Raw genomic sequence first — 13,767 nt, forward strand, 5'->3', positions numbered from 1 at the left:
TTTTGAAAGGGAAGTGCTGCTCTATTTAAAGGGGAACTCTACCCTATTTAAAAAATGACAAACTTCAACAGTTTCCTCATAAACACAATTTTCTGCCAAGTGTTCAGATGGGTGTGTTTGTGCACTGTGGCAAAGTTCAGCTTGAGGCATTGTCATTTTGCTTCACGAGAGGGGGTGGCGACATCTTGTCGTCTTCCTGCTTGCTTAATTACTTCAGGTTTCCCACCGATGACTTCCCTAGTGAGACCACACCGTGCCAAATACACAACTGCACAATACTGTCCTGTGCTCGTTCACTGAGCTCAGCACTGTGCAACACAATACCTGGTGTTGAGTGGACCGGTGCAAAATGAAATAATCAAGGGGAAAGAAGCCAGAATGTCGCCACCCATGGAAAGATGTCAGAAGGTCTCAAATTGGATTCATATTTTACTAAGTACAGCAGCTCAGAATATGAGGGAGAAGCCCTTGTTTGTGAATTGCATTGGTTCCAATTTGATGGAAATTTGGAAACTTTGGATTTAAACACCCTCAGGACATACTGAGTTTTATACATTAAATGTGGCGCCAGAAGACGAAAGCACCCACCACCTCCCCCCCCTACCGACATCCCTGTGTGATTGTTTTATGCTTTTTTGCTTAGTTTCCTGGCAGGAAATAGCAAGTTTCCACAGGAAGAACCAGCCAAAATCCAAATCCAAATGTCTGAACTTTTCCAAATTTTTCCAGATTCCCGACCTCCAAATGGATTCAGAGTTCGAATAAGATTTACTGCTCTCCTCTAACACACTGTTCCATTTGGTGCAATGGCTTCTCAGCAAATTCCACTGGAATGTGATCTATTTTAGTGCCAAGAAATGATAGAAACATCCAATAAGTTGGATTCAGTAACTCAGTGAAATTAGATCAATTTGTAAATGATATTCAACTTGGTGGGGTGGGACGGGGGGGCTATGGAGTCTGAGCTAGCAGCCAGGGACCTACAAAAGGAGCAAATGAGCAGAACAAATTTAATGTTGAAAAATGAAAGGCGCTTCACTTTGGAATAATGAATGGATGTCGTAGAACTAAGAAAGAGAGAAAGTGGGACAAAAAAAAGAGCGAATGAGAAAGAGAGTGAGAGAAAGAACGAGAGAAAGCAAGAAAGAAAGGGAGAGAGAAAGAAGAGCGAAAGAACAAACTTGCATTTATATAGCGCATTTTATGACCTCAGGACGTCCCAAAGTGCTTTACAGCCAATTAAACACTTTTGAAATGTAGTCTGTTGTAATGTGGCAACCAATGTGTGCACAGCAAGGTTCCACAAGCAGCAATGAGATAAATGACCAGATAATCTTTTTTAGTGGCCAGGACACCAGGAGAACTCCCCTGCTCTTCTTCTATTGTGCCATGGGATCTTTTACTCCCACCTGCAAGGGCAGACAGGACCTCAGTTTAACATCTCATCTGAAAGACGGCACCTCCAACAGTGCAGCGCTCCCTCAGTACTGCACTCAAGTGTTAGTCTGGATTACGTGCTCAAGTCCCTGGATAGAGACTTGAACCCACATCGTTCTGACTCAGAGGGGAGAATGCTGCCACTGAGCCAAGGCTGACACCTAAGTACTTAACATGTCTGATCACTTTGGAGCAGCAATAAACTAAGTGAAAAGAATGCTTAAACAATACAGTGCGCGTTGTTCAGATTGCACCTAGAGTACAGTGTACAGTTTTGATCACGCTGACATAAGGAGATCAAGGAGATGGTGCAGGGAAGGCTGATCTGGTGTCAGATTTAGTTATGAGGGAAGATTGAATGGCTTTGTGAGTAGGGTAGTGGAGATGAAAACCTTCAATTAATTCAAGATCCAACTTTAAGACCTGATGTGATGCTGTAAATTCTTTGTCCTAGATGACTTAAGATGGGCCATTAGGCCTTCCTGAACTGTATTTATGATATGAACTTCTGCACTGTGAGTTTACCTAGGTTGGAGGACTCAAAAGGCATAATATACTCTCCAAAGAGCAAAGGTTCAGTATCTTGGAAGCGTCAGCAAGTTTGGGAAACATCCTGGTGCTGACATTAAGTCAGCGATTGAGAAAGAACATAAGAGCAGGAGTAGGCTATTTGGCCCTCGAGCCTGCTCCACCATTCAATAAGATCGTGGCCGATCTTCGACCTCAACTCCACTTTCCCACCCTATCCCCATAAAAGAAAGAACTTGCATTTATATAGCACCTTTCACGACCTCAGGATGACCCAAAGCTTCCCAAAACAGTGATCAAAAGGGACAGATTGTGTACAACATGGAATTTCCAGCTAATTCTTTCCTGTAAAACAAAACACATGTGAAGAAGATTGACTGGAACTGATCAGAGGCTGCAGGCAGACAGGAAGTGGGGAGAGCAGAGGCGAATGTTTCTGATTTACATCACTGAAAGCCAAGCTCATCAGGGTGTGGGGGTGTTGGGAGTGTGCTAGGCTTGAAATGGAATGAAGTTAATCAAAATCATATCGCATGGTAATGTCCTCCATTAAACATCTTGAGCTGCTGAGCAGATTGCTGTACCCTGCAGAGTAGCTCACTGCCCCATCTCAATGCCCTCGATAATTCTCAACTGTATTAAATAGGAATAAACAAACATGCATTGCCCTGGTTTATAATTCCTGCTTTACACTTTATATACACTTAATCCCACTTGATAAGGGGTGTAGCTCCTTAAATGTGGATTGCTGAAGGGGGTAGAGTTGATTTTGTTTTAAGGATATTTAAATGTAGTGAGTTGATGCTTGAATTTAACCTCAAAGTGAAGGCTGGGACGTGTAACCTGGACTAAATCTTATTTCAGTTCTGCCCAAAACAGTTGTGTTGGTGGCACAGTTTGGATACTGAAGCTGCCTCCATTAGTGCTTCTACATGATGTCTATAATGTTGCTATGGAGGGGGAGGTGGTGGAGTCATGTTACATTCAGTTTGGGAATGGGGGTGGGGGAGATAACTGCTAACCTTGGCACTCATGGTGCCCATCTGAGAGCAGCATAATAAGTGGTGCTGCATTTAATAAGTGTGAAAGGAACAGTTGTTCCACGGGCATCCTCACACTAATCGGAATGTGGGTACTCAGGCTGCAGAAAGTAGCCGCCTTCAAGACAAAATTCAATATTTACCTTCTGGTTTAAAAAAACTGCACATGGATCACTTTGACACCAGAGAATAAACAGATTATTGCACCAACCATGGTGTGCTACTGGAATTATTTCATGCAGTTTTCAATAACCACAGTCCAGTTATCCGCCGTCCTGATAAATGGCCAGAACTCATTTGGGAGAAAACGTTGCACGAGATGTCGAAACTTTGTATTCTTTCTTCTAGTTATTTGCATTGCATTTGTCTTTACTCTTATGCTAGGGCAGTTCATACTGCGAGTCCCCCAGGTACCAGGTGATCAACCCCTTATCTCTTGAGAGCTGTGGATTGAATGAAGCAGTGACTGTACTCAAATGGTTGATACGAATTGGTTCATTAATTACTCATTCATTAGAACTGGGGCAGATGGTCCCCAGAGATAGCACATCATTTCTTGTGAAAAGCCACCTGTAATATATACTAGCACAATTCCATGCCACTGCAAAACAAAACAGGTTCAGACAGGGTAAAAATAAATCACTCGATTGAATAAAGGGAACATTGCTTTCTGGGAACATTGCTGAGAGCCTTCTGCAGCCGAGGGTGTCTTTTCCGAGAAGCCAGTAAAACTCCTTTTCTCATTCCTTAACAAAGACACCTTTTTTCTATTCATCCTGACGTAACATTGGAGAGAGAGAGCGAGAGCAGCTCTCATGAAAACTGATAACTGAGCTTGCTGTACTTCAGACTTTTTAAATCCCCTGATCCAGACTGATATGGTTTTATGCTGAGACTTTCCAAAGGATCACAGCCCATTTCAGTAAGCAAAAATGAACCATCATTAGTTACTGCAGTTATCAGAAACAGGCAGAACAACACAAGAGCTTTTAGAAACAGAAAAAAGCAATGAAGCCCAGCAAATCTGTCTATTTTTCCAAACAACCCCACCTACCCATCATCTTACCAAATCCCTCAATCTCTTCTCTCTCCAGAAACGCATTCAATGTCCTCTTGAACCAATTTATACTGTTCACTTCAATACAGTTCCCTGCATTTATTCCAAAAGTCCATCACTTATACTCATGTGCTGACAGTGCAGGTTACAGTGAATATACTGCACAAGATTCGATTTTGTTCAGTGCATTCCAGCACTGGTGTCCAGTGAAAACCAGGCAGTATGGTGATAAAACCTGGTTAATTTGCTCGGTGAAGCTAAGGTCAGGGCTGCAGAGAACGCCTTTCAGTTAATTTTAACGCACTTACATCATGCTATAGTGTCACTTCTACTGGTATCGTCCCACAGCAGCAAAAAGGAATTCCTACCATAAATTACTCAAAATAACGGATATTCGAATATGCATGCTGGACAGGTTTGCACTTTTATTAAACAGCTTATCGCTGCTGTTAAGACAGAGGACAAAGCGATGCCATAGGAAGACGTTAAACATACACAAGCTAATATCATGCATGGTCACTTCCAGGCTTATATTTAATAGATTGACACATTGGGGACACACAGACACAGAGTGATTAACCTTCTACTAACCCCTGCTACGCTGCCTCCAAGTGGCATTGTCTGTTTCATGGGTTTGAGGCCTGTGTTAACACCAAGATTCTGGTGCCAATGCTACGCACTCCTGGCACCATTGGAAATCCAAACCCAAGCAAATAAGGGCAAAGTTTAAAAATTCTAATAAGAAATGGTGAAATGAATGAATTTGTAAATGTACACCTTTGTTTTATTGAAACATTTATGTTGCTTCCTCCTGCTCTGTAGCATGTTTCCCTGATAATGCCATAGGGTTGAGACTTCCTCAGGCCCTGCATCGTCCAATGGAATATTCCTAATAAAGGTCACTTACCGCCAGGTAGAGCAGGGTGTACATTGCGAAGGAGGCATGTCCCGAGTAAAACGATTTTCTAAAAATAAAACACAAAACTCAGAGTGAGACACTCAGGTGAAAGGCAAGCACTTTGTACCAGAGAGAAAATAATTCAGATTTTCTCTTCTGAAGCCGCTGATTTTTGCTGGGTAGGCTCCATGGGTGTTGGCCGCCCGCTGTCCCTTACCCACTGGCCACTCTTCACGTGAGCATAGACTGCAACAATTTACATTTATATAGCACCTTTAATGTAGTAAAACATCCCAAGGCGCTTCACAGGACCGTTATCAAACAAAATTTGACACCGGGCCACATAAGGAGATATTAGGTCAGGTGACCCAAAGCTTGGTTAAAGAGGTATGTTTGAAGGAGCGTCTTAAAGGAGGAAAAAGAGGTAGAGAGACGGAGAGGTTTAGGAAGGGAATTCCAGAGCTTAGGGCCGAGGTACTAGAGAGCTGAAGGTACAGTGACTATTCGACTATGGGGAATTTTATAGACAAGTCTAATCCTGCCCCCAAGTGACATCCACACACACTTTCCAGCCAAAGTCACTGAATAGTGATCAGCACCTGGAACCCTGGTAGGTTTATCCGCGCCCCCCCCCCTTCCATTCTATAACTCCGTCATTGTGGCCAACTGGAACGCCCAACTACTGCTCCAGCTGAGAACAACTAGCTCAGCTCAGACCACGGACAAAACCTGTGACCTGCTGATCACTACGGCTCCGTTATCACTCCAGGCTGTACATTTATACACTGAGCCACTGGGACACCCTCCCCCGATAAAGAAAAACACTTGCTGCCCGCGGATGTGTGGGTCTGACCAGCCAATCACAGAGCAGCAGTGACAGTGCATTCCACCCACTGCACTTCTTGGGCTGATGAAGGAGACAGGGTGGTGAGGGAGTGGGGGAGTGAGGGAGTGGGGGAGTGGCAGCAATGTGGAAGGGAGAGGCATCAGCTAAAGAGTAGAGAAAATCCAGAACAAAGCTGTCCTACCGGGCTTCTGTAACTGAAGTTGTCTCATTGCAGACATAATCCTCAATATATCCTTTGGAACAGTCAATTTTTGAGAAATCCGGTTTGCAGGCATCCAGGAAATGGGGCCTCAACCTCCCAACAGCAACCTTTGCCAAATCGGTGAGGGACTGACTGACAGCACAGCCAAAGAGGAAACAGCCAACCTGTTTGTATATCACAGATATGTAGGGGTTTGAGACGAATGACTTTGTTTTCTCATTCAAGAATCGGATTCTGTAGCTTTCACCAAAAGCAATCTGTGGGAAAACAAAAGGAAGAAAAAAAGAAAAAGTAAGTTTTGTGTCATTAGCTATTTTCAACTCCCCCCTCCCCCTCCCCCTTGCATCCTTCCCTTTCTGTCATCCTACTACAGCATCCTGTCACTGCTTCTCCTACCGCTGGGAACGTGGCATGGCTCAGAACATGCGGAAGGACGTAAGGGAAGGTGGAGCAGTGCTGTCAGGTTTTTCTGCTCTTGACAGCATAGCTTTATTTAACAGTTTGGACTAGAACTTGTAAATTTAATCCAGTCAGGGGCAGGGGATTTGAACTCAAGCTGTATGAAATAGGAGTCCAACATAATCAGTGAAGCTTGTGGGAACTTTGAATGGAACAAGAGTCAAAATCTCAACGTGACTCTTGTTGAACTTTGCCCACAGGTTTTATTCTGATTGATCCCAAGGTTCAAAATCTGTGAAGCTCAAACTCAGGTCTCTGTTGCCGCTTTATATATTACTGACTTAGTTATTATTAATAATTCAAGGACACAGAGACAGACAAGGCCATTGTTAGTTTGAAGCATTTCAGGTCTGAGTCTGAAGCTGACAAACAAGCTATGGGGACTGCATTTGTGTCATTAATAAATTATATTATTGTATGCTTAAGGTACATGCTAACCTTTGTGTTCCCTTAAGAAACATCCCCTACCAAATAAAGACAACACAAGATTCTATTTGTGTCCATACAGTGAGAAGCACATTTCAGATGATTGACCTGACCCCATCCTTCCCATTTGTATTTTCCACTGGTCTATTTGAAGTCAAATTCACAGCATCCAAGGCAGATTTGACAGCTGTGATGTCAGTGCGAGTCCCATGCCAAGATAAATTCTGTGGCGTACGAGTGAGCAACAGCTCCTTCCCCACATCGTTAATCACACACGGAGCAGGCAGCATGAAAAGGGCCTGTACATCTAACATGTAAATAACTACAGGAATTCCTTTACAGAAACAAATTGCTGACGTAGCTTTGCACTTTATTAACCCCTTCCAGTCTGGGAAAGCAGCCTTTGCACCAGAAAGCGCCCACCAGGGAACAACAAGGCAACTAGATTACTTCACTAATCTTGGGAATTGTTCTGTTATAGTTAAGAGCAATGGATGTAAAGAAAATATCTTGCTGCATTACATTTCTAAGTTGGTAAAGCAAGTTAGTGTTCTGATGCTGTACACCACTGGCATTCATAATATTGCCCAGCCCTTTCAAGCCCACTTTGTAGCCCCTGGTTAACTTGCCTCAGATGCTCCATTTGTGGTCTGCCCAGTTGCACAATGTAGACCTAGTTGGAATGCAGTGCTGTTCTCTTTCCGTTCTTACTCTTCAGCAAAAGAAGCAAAGGGAGTAGGAGGCTGACTTATCCCACCCTCCACTCAGCAACTGAAAGGGACCAATTAAAAAGAACTACTGTTCCCTGTTTCCAAATAGTTCCTTTTCTCTTTCTGTGAGCGAGTACCTAACCCCACAGTGAATCGAAATCAGGAACTCAAAAATTGGGGAATCTTAGGTACAGAGAGACCTATTACTCCAGGTGCTGGATGTTGCAACTTTCCTGGATAACTTGTGGGTTGCTCTCCACAAAAAAGTGAGTAACACTGATGCAAACCATAGAGGAATAGGTCACTGATAAGTGCTGTGATTCACCATGGCGGGAATTCCCAATCTCATCTGTGCAGTCAGTAAAGGCATGAAATTTTCTCACATGAAGGGAAAATTGAAGCGCCATTCAACCCAGGTACATCTAAGGGCCACTGACAAAGCAGGTTTCTTGGAACGAAATGGTTTAGGGTTTACGGAGACGCAAAGAGTGGGAAGAAAAATATATTTAAAGCACTGCAAACAAACAAAATTTGAAACAGAATCACTTGCGTGTTCTTGTATCAAGTTGAAAATCTTGATTTGATCTGAAAGAAGGATTTCTGATTTTGGAATCATATTTAAGTTCTTGTGGATATCATTCAGCTTTAGGAGTTAGAATATAATTTTTTTTTACAGCAGATATAGATGGAAGATACTGGCACCTGCCAGGGCAGGCCACAGCTTATGAGGTCTCCTTCAAAGCAATGTCACAAGCAATCACTACAGCACAATCTGGCCAAGAGACAGCACACCTAATTCAGCCACCGTTTCCTGGTAATACAAGGACAAGGTAGCTCCAGGCCACCTTCTGTAGCACCTTATTAAATTATCAAAACATTTCACACAGTGAATTACTTTGGGAGCGCAGTGACTTGTTATGTGGAAAAAACATGGCAGCCACATGTACCAGCAATATTCCACAAATAGCAATGTGATGCATTTTCAGTTAATCTGTCCTTGGTGATGCTGATTGAGGGATGAACGTTGACTACCACACCAGGAGAGCTTCGAATCGTGCCATGGGCACTTTAACATCCACCTGAACTACGGTAACAGGCAGACAAGACCTCAGTTTAACACCTCTGACAACACAGCACTCCCATCAGTACTGCACTGGAGTGTGAGCCTGAATTATGTGTTCAAATCCTGAAGTGGGACTCAAATCATCTAATCAGTAAATACCTAAATGTTGACAGCCCATACGAAGGAAAACATTTTCTACCACTGACTATGATTTTCAGGCGATGTGATGAACATTTCAAAATGGTAACTACTCAAAAGGTAGAAAAAAAAAGTTTAAAAGTGTCCATTTGAGACAGAGAGGACCAAATGCACACTCATTCTTGTTCCTATCCGAGGTGTAGGGACAGAGGGTGCAATATATAATTTACATATTCTACAGTATAAGCCTCCTACTCCCTCTATAATTTGTAATACCAACTGCTAACTAATTCCCCAATTATACCCTCCTTTGAGTTATGTGATATTCTTACCAGAAATTAAAAGTATCTCAAAGTTTCTTACTGGCTCCAAGGTGCAATCTGGTGCAATCTGCTTTTGAATTTAAATACTAAATCTGGTTTGGCACGTCATGTAATAATAAGTGTCAGCTTGTCTCAGTTGATGGAACTCTTGTCCTTGAATATGAAGATTACAGGTTCAATGACTTGAACTCATGAACTAGATTGACACTCCACTGCAATACTGTGGTAGTGATACATTGTTGGAAGTGCTGTCCTTCAAATAACAAAGAATAGGAGGCCCCATCTGCCTGGTCAGGTGATTGTTAAAGATCCCATAGCATTGTTCAGAAAAGAGCAGGGAGTTCTTCCAGTGTCCTGGCCATCATTCATCTCTCAGCCAACATCACCAAAACAGATTAGCTTATCAATTCTTACAGCGGCAGTGTGGGATCTTGCTGTGTGCAAATTGGCTACCACAATTGCCTGCGTAACAGTGGCTGCACTTCATAAAGTAATTAATTGGCTTTGAAGTATGTTGTCACATCCTGAAGATGATGTGATGAGGTGCTGTACAAATGCAAACTTTTTTTTCTTATAAAAAATAATAAGTGGCTGTAAATGAGTTCAACTCAACTCCTTTAATCATGAATTTTGGTAGAGATCCAGAGACTTCTCAAGTTAGACACTTGTGGCTTATGATCTCATCTGGATGCCTCGATGAAATTCTTGTTGGTTACTCAGGCCCCACTCATTCCCCCATCATCCTAAACTCTGTGCACTCAACATTCTACAGAAAAAGTAATCATTTTCTCGGATGTCACAATAACAGCGTTACTTCAGCTTCCTCCTGACCTTCTATGAACTGCCCTCAGCATGTAACTGTTTCCATGTGCTCCTGAAGTTACTAATTAATGCAATGTGTCAATATTCTCTTTCCATTATACATGCACATGACCTCATCAGTTATGGATCGTGAGAGCTCCCTCACTCAAGGGGTTGATCTTTACATTTCACTGGTCCCTTTATTCCACAACTCAAGTTATGCCTATTGTAGCCCTTCGAAGTACAAGGGGATTGTTTGTACAGCAGTGTGATTTATGTATATTCTTTAGAACAGGAGTGTGGCCTACACTCAGGAGCAGTCCTTTACTGTGTATTACACACCCTTTTGACCTAAGTATGGCATGAATCAATATGAAGCACGTTGCATATCCTGTATAGCTCTGTGATAGATAGCTTTATGTATTAAGGGATATGGGCCAAAGGCAGGTATATGGAGTTAGATCACAGATCAGCCATGATCTTATCAAATGGCGGAGCAGGCACGAGGGGCTGAATGGCCTACTCCTGTTCCTATGTTCCTATAATTACCTATTGTAATATAGAATAAGCAGCCCCACCCCAACCCCCACTCCCCCAATAAATTGGGTACATACTTTATCAAACACCGAATGAAAGGAAATTCTGTTTTGTGACCAGGATGTGTTCGAAATAAAGTCAGAGGCGAAAAAAAAAAGCCATTCGACCCATTAAGCTGCCTCCATTCAGAATCCAGGTACAATTATTGCGTCAAGGAATTCCCTCTCCCACCATCACCTTTTGATCCCCTACCTGCACTTTTAAATATCTCCAACTCTCACTCAGTCCCTTTCTCAATAGATATTACTCCAGTTGCTTTCAAAAGGTGTCATTGACTCCCATTGGGAGGAAAGGTTTTTTTTCTAATCTCTAACCTTGCTCAAGCTTGTGAACTTTGTACTTATGAAAAGCTAATTCCAGTTATGCAATGGCCAGACTCCACCTACCTTTCCCTCATTTGGCTTTAAACTGGATTCATATTCAAGGACAAGAGTTCCATCAACTGAGACAAGCTGACACTTATTATTACATGACGTGCCAAACCAGATTTAGTATTTAAATTCAAAAGCAGTTGTAAGGCCAAACCTTGGTTGCACTCCTTTTCATGTTTTTTTTTCTCCCATTTTCCCCCCCTCTTTCCTGAATGTTTTTATTGTAGAATGGTTAAATGGGCAATATGTTGCCCAAGTAGTCAATATTAAGCGTTAGCATTGACGAGTGTCAGCAGGTTACTTTTGTGGGGGCACCACAACTCAGTCACCCAGCATCCACACTTTAGCAGCTTAGATCAGCTAATTCAGCACAGTTCAGAGACTGAAACTGGGATACTCACGTTAATAACTCCCAGAGCTATCGGTGGATTAGGGCTCCAGACCCATTCATTTTCTATTTTCTGCCACTGACTAGGGCTACACTTTGTTCCAACATAAACATTCATATTGAAACAAAGTGTAGCACCACTGAGCAATAGAAAATAGAAAAAGTGACAAATCATAGATTCAGTCACATTGGCTGCAGCTGATCCAGGTTACTAAACCTGGACTTGTTGCAGCCAATGTAACTGAACCGATGATTCGTCTTGGTGTGTTCTGCCAATTTGTGAACACGTTGCATTTTCTCATTGCAGTAACAGACTTGATGAATGAATGGTTTCTGCCTCTCTGCCAAAACCCAACTGGTTGCAGACAGCAATGTGCTAACTCAGGGCGCCAGCATTAAAACCATCCCACGTTTACTAGTAAGGTACATTGATGTCTCTTATACTACATATTTGGTCCAACGAGTTGTCATACAAGACTCCCTGGAGATTGTGGACATAATAAATGATGAGAGACCATATGTGGCCCTATATTCCACATCATACATCCCATAACCACACACCCTCTGAATAGTAATCCAACACTGGCCCCCTTGAGTGAGAGTTCAACATTTTACCCACAGCTAAAACCAACAATTTGAGAAGCATATGAAAACGAATGTCATAATACCCCCAGACAAAGACCCGTGCTTTGTGATCTGGTTGTCCATAGACAGAAACCCTGTGCAATGGACAGATCAGTGCAGCCAGATCGTCCAGTGATGTACCAATCTAGGAAAACTAGGAAAATACCAGCCGGTCTGCCCTCCCTTCCTAGTCAGGTGTGTCCAAGCTTTTTTGCCTTTGTGGACCACGTAGGTGTGCAGTATAGAGCCCGGGGACCACAATTGAAGTTTAAACCCATATTTCTATTAATCTGCAAATATCTCAAGCTGCTGATTCCTGGTATTCTTTAGGATTTATCCACCAATGAGGCAGCAGTGTTAAGAACAGCCCTGTCCAAACCTCCAGGCCCAAGAAATTCAAACAGGACAAACCCAAAGAATAAGAAATATAAGCACAAATAGGGCTAAGTTACCCAGCCTTACAGGCTTATTGCCAGGCTCAGAGGCTGCATGTCACCAGTTTGGACAGCCCTGGTCATGCTCCAGTGCCCCTATAAAATCAGCAGAGTCTCTATGGTGAAAGAGAGTAGTATCCCACCCTTTAGGGGTTGATCCAACCCAGCATTCTCACCCTCTTTCCTGACTTCCCAACAGAAACACAGCTAATGATTTGCTCCCACATCCCCTTACACATTGCCAGTGCTCAAAGAAAGATACAAGGTGGTGAGATACCAAGTGAACACAATGCAAACTGCCTGAACCTGATGTTCAAACATGACAAAGTTTAAAAACCAATGATAAAAAATCCCAAAATGTAGAAATGATGCCCGGTATGTCTCTGCTTCCTCTCTCTGACACAGTTTATAGTAGACACATAACTCGTGATCATTGTTTCGCCACAATCCAAACACTGGCCCTGCCTGATGTCAATGAATCCTCTTAACCAATAAAAGTAATCTTTCAACATTAAATTTCCAAAAGACATTAGTGTACAGGAAGTCCTTGCTGCTCTATGGACCGGGTATTAAATACTCAGGCTAAAAATATCTCCAATATAAATACTGCTGCAAACTTTTACCTCCACTATCATCTTGGAACTAACTGCTGTGTTGGATCAGCTGGCTATGCTTAACCTTATAGACCACAGAGCTGTGGTTTTAAGCCCCGTTTGTGGCACATGAGCTCAGTCCCAGTACCAACACCTCACTGAATTACTGAGGAGGCTTCCCTCAGACAAGAGGTTAAACTTATTTCTCTTTGCATGTTGTAACAGATGACAAAGATCTCAAATCACTTTAGCAGCACCTCCCAAACCCACAACCTCCACCACCTAGCAGGACAAGGGCAGCAAATGAATGGGAACACCACCACCTCCAAGTCACACACCACCCTGACTTGGACATATATTATTCTTCCATCGTGGCTGGGTCAAAATCCTGGAACTCACTACCCAACAGGAGTACCTTCACCACAAGGTCTGCAGCGATTTAAGAAGTCGGCCTACCATTAACCTTCTCAAGGGTAACTAGGAATGGGCAATACCGGCTTTGCCAGCAATGGCCATATTCAGAGAATGAAATAAATTTTAAAAATTTAACTACAAAAAGGCAACCCTTGGTCTTGGCTGATATTCCACCCAAAAATACCCTCCAGCACCTTGCTTATTCACAAGGGCCCAATGTACATAAGATGCGCAACTTCACAATGGTTCCCCCGATAGAATATCTTCAAATAAAACTGCAAGAGAATTTCTGCATTGATTGATAAAAACAGTCCCTTTGATAACATTCAGCCAAGTGAATGAAATTGAATAACTTTTATTAAAATAGTTTGATCTGGTTCATTAAGACAACCTGATGGAAACACATAGTCCTTTTAT

At 42.6% G+C, this 13,767-nt stretch overlaps 1 protein-coding gene across 1 annotated transcript in view; it reads right to left on the reverse strand.

Annotated features, from left to right (window-relative positions):
- Positions 1-13,767, reverse strand: part of LOC137304491 (phospholipid phosphatase 3-like) — a 61,223-nt gene that overhangs the window by 14,059 nt on the left and 33,397 nt on the right. The window contains exons 3-4 of the mRNA XM_067973110.1: positions 5,989-6,266; positions 4,970-5,027 (exon numbers count right to left, since the gene is read on the reverse strand). Of these exons, the coding sequence (XP_067829211.1) occupies positions 4,970-5,027; positions 5,989-6,266 (336 nt within the window). The remainder of the gene's footprint in view (positions 1-4,969; positions 5,028-5,988; positions 6,267-13,767) is intronic.

The sequence above is a fragment of the Heptranchias perlo genome, chromosome 37 (assembly GCF_035084215.1).
Source record: "Heptranchias perlo isolate sHepPer1 chromosome 37, sHepPer1.hap1, whole genome shotgun sequence".
NCBI classification, from domain to species: domain Eukaryota; kingdom Metazoa; phylum Chordata; class Chondrichthyes; order Hexanchiformes; family Hexanchidae; genus Heptranchias; species Heptranchias perlo.